General features: G+C 36.6%; 1 protein-coding gene across 2 annotated transcripts; it reads left to right on the forward strand.

Annotated features, from left to right (window-relative positions):
• The first annotated feature begins 1450 nt into the window (after nucleotides 1-1450).
• On the forward strand, nucleotides 1451-9085 carry si:ch211-157c3.4 (Lipopolysaccharide-induced tumor necrosis factor-alpha factor homolog-like). Of its 2 annotated transcripts, none has more exons than XM_046866942.1 (5): nucleotides 1451-1587; nucleotides 5581-5640; nucleotides 6222-6329; nucleotides 6471-6639; nucleotides 7538-9085. In XM_046866942.1, the coding sequence occupies exons 2-5, from the start codon at nucleotides 5598-5600 to the stop codon at nucleotides 7650-7652; spliced, it is 435 nt and encodes a 144-aa protein (XP_046722898.1). In that variant the 5' UTR covers nucleotides 1451-1587; nucleotides 5581-5597; the 3' UTR covers nucleotides 7653-9085. The 2 variants fall into 2 exon arrangements, with proteins under 2 accessions (XP_046722898.1, XP_046722897.1); XM_046866941.1 differs by having other exon boundaries at nucleotides 1478-1591; nucleotides 5582-5640.
• The last annotated feature ends 607 nt before the right edge of the window (nucleotides 9086-9692 follow it).

The raw sequence follows: 9692 nt of genomic DNA on the forward strand, positions 1-9692 counted from the left end.
AGCAACCTCAGGATGCCTCAGAATGGGGAGAGAAAGAGAAGCAGTGGAGAGAAATTAGCGTAGCTGCTGTTCATGATATTAACAGCACAAGTTGATGATGTGATGTGATCAGATGTTCTGGAGCACAAGGTTATGATGTGATGTGTGTTATGTGTAGAACTTTGCTAAAAAGATACGTTTTTAATCTACACTTAAACTGGGAGAGTGTGTCTGAGCCCCGAACACTGTCAGGAAGACTGTTCCAGAGTTTAGGAGCTAAATGTGAGAATGTTCTACCACCTTTAGTTGACTTTGCTATTCTAGGAACCTCTAGAAGTCTGGAGTTTTGAGATCTCAGGGAGCGTGACGGATTGTAGCGTGTTAGAAGACTGGGAGATACAGTTTTGTAGGTAAGTAGCAGTAGTTTGTATTGTCCACAAACCTTTGGCAAATCGCCCGATAACAGTCAGCTTTAAAGAAGTCTGGGTGTGAAACAGGTAACGATTTCGACATTAGAATAACAATTGCAGATCGAATTATTGTGAAATGACACACTGACGCTGCCCAGCTTAGGTGGGAATTCATCTCTTAAACCACACCCATGTCAGATTCTGCATCCTGATTGGTCAGAGGGTATTGATCGATTTCCTATAACAGCAGATCAGGCAATAAATCAAAGTTGTATATTAACAGTGCTCTACTTTTTCCGTTGCTATGGCAACAGCTCGTATAGTGTGTGTGATCATTGGCATGGTGAAGCTTTTTACAGTTAGGAGATGTTTATGTAAGATATATGGAAGGAGTCTCCAGTTTCAGCACTTTGTATTTAATGACAGAGGAGTTTTGTAACGTAACGAGAGGAAAAGAAAGAGAAGTTGCTTATAGAATGAGCGTTTATAGCTGCTTTAACATTACGTGACTCTAAATGTATCAAAAATAAATAAATATGACGTCCAGTTCTAATCCTGATTATTGAACAAAATTGCTGTGCTGTAAAATTCATCCACATCATCATCATCATCATCGACTTATGATGGCATGAAGTGTTCAGGGACAAGCATAATTAAGTGTACGCCCCAAAGTTTGTTGTTTTTATATAAAAAAGGGAAATCTAACCATATACTTAATACATTTTACTCCTTAATTTTTCCATGATTCTGTACAGCTCCTTATATATATATATATATACACACACACACAACATGTACCACATACATTATATTCTAATTCATTAGTTACCACTCTAAAATGGGAATCATTCGCAAATATTTTCAAACCACGTGTGTAATTGTGTTTAGGGCTTTAAGAGGAAAAAAACAACAACAACAAGAAAACAAACACAAAAACCCCCATAGTTTCCTTACTGCACCTGTACGGGCACATTGTCACCACAAAAACAGGTTTACCGAGAAACAAAGTCAAAGAAAAAAAGGCCTGGACTTCCTGACTCATGCTGATGCATATTCATGGACCAGTTGAATACGTATGAAAGTGTGTTCACATCCAGGAGGGTGGAGTGTGGAGGACACTGAAAAGCACAACGTCTCGTCCTAAACCGGATTGAGTGGCAACTGAAGACAGCAGCAGCAGCAGCAGCAGCAGCAGCAGCAGGGTAAGTCAGACTGGATCATATAAATGACTTTAAATAGGCTTTGGTTCATCATGCTGATTTAGGTATTGGGTACAAAAACGATTGGAAGTAATATTGGGTCGTGTAGAACATCTTCAAATTGGATTTATGTTGATATATCAAGATCATTATTTTGCGGGGGGGCTGCTGAATAAACTCTCATGAGCTCCTGAAGCATTTAAAAATCTACCTAACATCCTTTCACATAGATGCTCAGGGAGATGATGAACAGAACATCTGACATCATTCGTTCTGATTTCCCCCAAAAATCCTAGATTAGGGGAAATATTTTATACCAAATGTAAAAGGAAACATTATGGAGACACGCTATTGAGATCGTGAGGGTTTCTTCTCAATTCTGGTCTTGAGTGGCTTTGAAATCGAAAGGATTTCTTTTATTTAACATCGTATTTATAAAACACAGGGTTGCAACAGAGACCTTTAATCAAAAGAACATGTAGAACAATGAAACCAGGGAACGCCTGGTCACATGCCCTGAAGCCGTACCTCAAATGTTTCATGTGTTTCGTTATTTATAGTTTCAGTGCCTTTAAAAAAAAAAGTGCTTGTGATGAATATTATTAAGTGTATCTGCACTAATGAGTACTAGATGTTAAAAAAGACATAAAAACTATTAAAATATAATTTCTGAGAGCAATAGATAAGGAAATATTTTTATATTTGAATATATGTGTGTGTGTGTGTGTGTATTATGATAGACATCTTGTATTCATCTCTCTCTCTCTCCATCAAAATCAAATTCTCTCTTTCGAATTACTTCTCTCTCTCTCTCTCTCTCTCTCTCTGTATATAGTATTTACTGCACTCGTCGAAAATGTCTCGAATGTATTAGTTTTAGTTTAGTTTTCGTGCCCTACAGAGTTCACTAAATTTTCAATAAGGTTGAATGTTCACCGATTTCCTCAATCAACAATCAATTAGTGCTGTAAACAATCCATTTGAAGGTTTTTATATTTTATTAGTTCAGAACAAAATTGAATCAAATCCACCTAATTTTTTTCTGTGAACATTTTAGAGAAAATGGAATTCATTTGGGAGACTCCACACATCCTATAACCCACATTCTGAACCTCTTTCATAACTCAGTAAATTCCCATTTTCTACCTTGACTTTTCTTTTTTTTTTAAAGCTCAAATCAACACCATAGTCGCTGGCCATGGTGCTGGACATACATCAAATTCATATATATGTAAATATCAAACAAATATCGCTGAAATAATACCTGATCTAAATTTTAGTTTAAAGCCAGAGAGAAGAAATGTAGCACTGATTTTTGCTGGAAGTCAACGTTCCTAAACGAAATTGCAAGAATTTTTCAGGATAGGATGCAGGGAATTAATAGGGGGTGTACAGTGTGTACGGAGCGAGAGATTTTATTGATCGATCATGAATTGATCGAATTCTCTCTGCCATTTTGTCTGTCTTTATTATTAGTTATTCACAATTATTTGAACCTCCACCAAATTTTATAAACATTAGACACTCACATCCCGAAAAGCCCCAATTCTGGTTTATTTACACCGCTAGAATGATTATTATTTTTAAAGCTACACTATAAACACCTGTGGATTAAAGATAAGATAAAGACACCACCTGAACAACAAGGCTCTCGTAATGCTTTTCTCAGTCACGTGAGCTTCAGATGACCTTTTTTTTTTTTCTTGTCTCAAGCAGAATCCCGGCCCTGATACACACCTTAAAATATAAGCGTCACTCAGGGATCGATCGTTTAAAAGTCTATAAAAATAAAGCTGGGTGTTGAAAAAGGTGACACGCCTGGAAATAATGCTTCTTTATGAAGTCACCATATATGGACAGAATTCTTGAGGTATGCGGTCGAACCTGCGCATCGTCACACCCTCAGTGTTCGATCGGTTTATGTATAAAGACCCACAGTCCTGTTAGACCCCAAAAAACCCTGTGCGAACTTTAACGCAGATGACGCTTCTGTATTAACGCCATTAATTCAGTAGTTTATGAATAAATTGCTCAACGTTAGACGTTATTGTGTAAACACGCTAATATGCTCGTCCACGATGTCACTCACTGATCAACTAATGATTCAGTAATTACATAGTAAAACAGATCCAGTTAAAGATCTCGGTTTTATTTAAATTTGTTATTATTTACAATGTATTTATTAAAAGCTGATGCTGAGCTGAGGATCTATCTGGTCCTATTAATTGAAGTTCTGGAACTTAAGTTACTGACTTGATCTCCTTCATGACCATGATGTTACCTGAGAAGGCCACACCGTATTCTAGATATTTCCCCACTTGCAAATCCTTCCCTTGGAAAACTGTTCATGGTACTTCAGCGCCAATAAAAACACCCTCTCACCACCTTCACCGTCTCAGAATGTCGGATATGTGCGAAGTTCTCGACGAGCGAATGAAACTGTCGAGCGAGACATGCAGCCGAGCAACATTCCAGGCGTCTTGACCCAGGACAGGCTCGGCTAGTCGGATTTCTCAACGAGGCGTTCACTGGGACGCATTCCTGCCTTTTTAGAATCGGAACTTTTTAAAGCATTTCGATCACCATCGTAGGAGAGAACTGTAGCTGTAGCTAGCTAGGTGGCGCTGAACCCTAATCATCGAGAGTTATCTTTATGGATATATTTTAGCTAAAACACACACACACACACACACACACACACACACACACACGCTGGAGTATAATCCAAAACAACACCAAAGACATTTCACACACCATTAAACTCTGGATTCTGGAGCGAAAAATCTATTAAATTTTTTTTTTTTTTATTAATCAATTTAAAGACACTAAATTTTTTTTCACTAGAACTTCATCCTGAACTCAACCTCAATTTTAAAGCATTCATGATCGAAATCATACAATTTTGACTACATGACTTACATTTAGTATCCATGAAGGTGTGACCTTGCCAAAGTTGTGCCCACAGTGACCTTTTTTTGGTTAGGCTCTGCATTCTATACAGGAGCAAACAGGGGAAAATCCCATTTGGAAAAACACTGGAAAAATACAGGATAGCCGTAATGTCTCTCATCACTGCACTTTGAAAATAAAACTGCATTAGTTAAGTAAATTACGAGGTCACGTTTTCTATTTGTTTTTATATTTTCATTTCTTATTTATTTATTTATTTATAAATATTATGAAATCACAAATGAAGTAAAACCATTTTCCCAGATTTTCATTTGAATATGATGTTTGGTATAATCCAACATTTTTATTTTTTTGCACTTTATAGGAAAAAGTCTGGGCCCCTCTGGTTTACAGTCAAACACCAAACCGGACTATGACCGAAAAAAGTTTGAAATTAATCTGAAATTAGCCCCTAGCGCCCTCTGGTGGTCAAAACCTGAGAAATGTACACTCTGAACATGTTGAAATCGCAAATTGATAATCTGAGATCACTTGATCCCTCTAGTGGCTGAAACCAACATTTCAAACTGGAGATAAAATTCTAGTAGTTTTTTGTTTTTTTTTATCTGAAGGCAGAAAAGCATCACAGATATCCACACATTCACCTGCTTCTTGTGCAGAAAAGTCACTTTTCCCATTAAAGGTTTAACTTAATAATATTTAGTGTCGTCTGATGGTTCCTATAATAATATAATAGGAGATTTAATAACATGGCAATAAAATCAGCTATTTACCTTCAGATTTTTTTCTTAAGAATTTCAGGAAATTACATAAAAGCTCCAGCAGGGGGCAGAAAACGGCAAGTGCAGAAAAATAAAAGAACGCGAAGGATGGGATTGAAATGATGTGGTATAAAATACAGAAATAAAATATGAATTAAAACAGCGAGTAATTAAAATGTCATTGTTAAAGAAAAATGAAGTTGCAGAAGAAAACGTTGCAGAAATAATAGAGAAAAATCTGACCAAATTAATACGTTGATTGGTTGGTTGAATTGTTGATTGGTTAATTGATTGATTGATTGATTGTCTTTTGCATTTACAGCTAAACAGATAAGAAAATGAGCTCTGGAATAAAAGACCCTCCACCCTACATCATACCGGGTGAGTGTCATCACCATTTAGCATTTTTAACCCAAAGTTTTAAAAATGGCTTCTGGTTCTACGAGTTATGGATTTTTCTCCTAAAAAAAAACAACAATCAAATTTAGAAAAATGCTAAGATCTCAGTTATACAGAAGACGCCGTGCATTATATTTTGTTCTTTCTTGTTTTCTCGTTCTCACGACTTCATTTTTCTGTGTATTCGGCATAAGAGCATGTTCTAGAAGCAGCATTATTGGATAATAAACATCCACCCAATCGTGGTCAAGTTGTTTCTTGTTTACTGATCACGAGGAATGTTCTACATGAAGCATCATGGATAATAACCATAAACATCTGTGGTGCAGATTTTTTTTTATGTTGAGATCAGAAGATGCAGTCATGATCACAAGAAAAGAGAAAACGCTATAACGCACTATAACCACTTTGGACTCAGACCACCGTACAACTTGTTCGAGACAAATTCGAGCGTCTAATTATCTCTGATGGCCTTTATTAAATATGATGCTCCACACATTTGGTTCCTGTTGCCCTCCACGTGTCGTGATGACATGTCGTGACTCTCTCCTTGTTCTTTGCAGTGGAGACCCCGGGGGACAACGTGAAGGTGTACAAGGTGCACACGGGGTTCGACCCCAAGGGCTCTTCTGGCAATTCAGATTACAGAGTGCCGACCCATATCTCAACAGGTGAGTGAGAGTGTGTGTGTGTGTGTGTGTGTGTGTGTGTGTGTGTGTGTGTGTGTGTGTGTCTGCTTTTCAGCAACACTTCAGCTCACCTTCTGAACACTTCCCTTCCTTCCTTCCTTCCTCCCTTCTCCCCTCTGGCAGCTCAGACCACCTCGTGTGACAGGAACAAGTTTGTGAGTTATGAGACAGAGCTTGGACGCTCCCCCGGCATGGTCACCTGCACCAGCTGCCAGGAGCAAGTGCTCACCCATGTCACCTATAAAGTGGGAATGTACGCCTGGCTCATGTGCCTCCTCTTCATCCTGTGCGGGTACGAGAGAGAAATAAACTTATTTATACTCAAACTATCAGTTTTACACACAAAAACACTGGAATTATATCACATCAGTACCATAACAGTACATCAACACTAACACTCTTCTTTAAATATGTTCAGATTTACCAAAAGTATTAAAATAATATTTAGTACAGGTTTATAGTTAAATTAAAACAGCGTTTTCTTTCTTTTTAGGGCTGAAAAAAAAAGTCACTAAATATAAACAGAATCACAGGAATGAATCTCGTGAGACTGAAAAAATACCAGGATGTGGACTGAATAGAAGTTTTCAGAAATAAAGGGTCAAAAATTTGAGATTAAAAAATATTAAATATTAAAAGAAAGTACAACAAAAAAAAATGTCCAGTGCAAAAGAAAATATTATTATTTATATGAAAAAATGCAAAAAACACAAAGAATATATACAATTAAAAATGTATTAAAAAAATGAAAAATATGAAAATCTTTAAAAAATATATATATATATATTTTAAATGTTTAGTTTTCGTTATTTTCCAAATGTCCATTTATCTAAAAATGTAACAAAAATAAAACGAAAAAAAAAAAAGTATCATTTAGCATTTTACCTTCATTTTAATTGTATTAGAATTTATTAACTTCCATTTATGTAGAAATTAAATATAAAACATTTCTAAAAGTTACAAGTGAATAAACATAACTTTTAACATTTTTTTAATTATTGGTATTATTATTGTTTTAGGTCAACAAAAATGTAAAAAATGTACACAATATTTGATGATCTTGGTGAAAGATTGAAATGAATAGACTGTGTGTGTGTGAATGGATCAGGATTTTCTGAGTGTATACTGTGATGATTGTGTATGTGATTATACACACGATACGTATTACATTTATATTTACTGAATTTCAGGTTGGTGATTGGCTGCTGCCTTCTGCCGTTCTTCCTCAAGTTCTTCAAAGACGTCTATCACTCCTGCCCCAAGTGTCACCGTGTCCTGCATGTGGAGAAGAAGCGGTGTTGCTGACCCCGGCCGACTTCCTCGCTGGGAAATAAAACCCAAACACAAAACATTGTCATCAACATCTAGTCGACGTGATCATGTGTAATCATGAGATTAGCTGATGGACACTGGCACACTTTATTACTCTTACCATGTATTGTTATGATCATTACTCCTTCTGCAACACACTACTGCAGTACACGACCGCGACGTAAAGGAACTCCGTCGCTTCGACTCCGTTTCAGACACATGCAGATTAGAAGGCTTCTATTTTTGAACGATCAGCGTTTTTCTGATTCACAGCTTTTCACGAGCTTGGGTTCTTTTTTTTCGCTCTGTTTTCAGATATTCAGTGTTCTTGTTCGTTTAATTTCGGAGCTGGACAGAGCAAACAAACGTATCCTGGACGCTAACTTTCCTCAGAGAATCGAAATTATTGACAGCATCACGATTAAAAGTGACTAAAAAGTGAAATCTTTGCAGTTTAACATATTACACATCCTAAATTCCAACAGAATAATCAGTTTATTAGCAACTGTTGTAAAAGATTCTCCTGCTAATGCTAATCGTTTAGTTCATCGGAGCGATCCTGACAGGATTTTTTGAAATATTATTCCTTATAAACGATTATCTTTTTCATTAGAAATGCAGCTTAAACAAGCTAGTCTGACAGAAAATACCCAACACAAAACAAAAACCGTTCGCCAGCTAGCATACTCAAGCTAACCTGTAAAAAGATTCACTCCCACTAGTCAATTATTTAAATTATAGTCTGCTAAGGCTATCTAGCTAGCAAACGTGCTAATGTGAAATTATTTTAAAAGTAAATATTTCTAAGTATTGTTGTCACTAACGCCTGCTAGCTAGCTAACTTGAGCTAACCTGACAGGACATCTAAAGAAAATTGACCGAGGTTCATTTGTATTATTGGATTATTTTTAAGCTAATTGATGCGACTCAGGCAGGAACGCTAGCGTTTGGGACAAAGCTGTGGACTGGATGGAAAAGCACTGATCTACAACCAGAGGGTGTTTAAGTTCCTCTGGACTCGAACACGATCACACAAAGACATAAATCCGGTGTTTTATATGAAGGAAATTATCATTATATTATAATTCTGGATATTTTGAGATTTGAGGATTTTTGAGAGGAATTTGTGGGTGTGATTATTATCAGGGGCGTTCTGGGCTCTGCAAGTGTTATAGAAATGATTTACGATACACTCCTACACACACACACACACGCACACAAACGTTATTAAAATATACACTAGTCAAATTAGTAAAATGTAGTAGGTCCATTGGAAAGCCCTGTGCGTTGTACATAATTCTTATCAAATCGGATTTATTATTAAAGGTATATTTGTATTGCAATGTGGAGGCTCTGCTACAGTGATCTACAAGTCGATGTAAATGAATCTCTGCCTTAATAAAAAAAAAAAATGTATACAATTTTACGGACTGAACGTCGTCTTTGTCAGTTAATTCCTATTGTTTTTTTTCTTTCCTACCCTCCATCCACCCATATGTTCAATGGCTTCTAAGTCAGATTTAAGACAGTAATGTCAAATGGAGCATCAGGACCTCACTAGAGTTCGGTTGGTGCATTGGAGATAAAAAGAGACCTGCCAGATAATACATTTTACACAAGCTTCCTATTTGACCAATGAAACATTTGCCTTCAAATAAATCCAATAAAAACAGCAGATGAGCCAACAAACATAAATATGCAATGATTGACATCTGTGTAGACTTCAAACTCCTCCCCCTTTTTAATCTTTCTCACCTCAGCCAGGTGCTCTGGTTTGGACTCCAGTCTCCTGCTGGACAGAAGCTCAGACATGCATTTGTGCAAAAGGAGATTGATTCTATTTAATGAATGTGAAATTAAATCCGTTTGTGTGTTTGACTTGTGTGTATATATATAAATATATAAAAACCTAACCATGAAAAAGCAAAATATTCAACCAAAAATGAAAAAAAGCCAAGGACGATTAGAAGATTTTGAAAGTCGGTCTCCTCCTGGATTGGGTGACAATCTGAAGAAAAAAAAACCTGAACTGGT

The sequence above is a fragment of the Silurus meridionalis genome, chromosome 14, assembly GCF_014805685.1.
Source record: "Silurus meridionalis isolate SWU-2019-XX chromosome 14, ASM1480568v1, whole genome shotgun sequence".
In the NCBI taxonomy this organism is placed as follows: Eukaryota; Metazoa; Chordata; class Actinopteri; order Siluriformes; family Siluridae; genus Silurus; species Silurus meridionalis.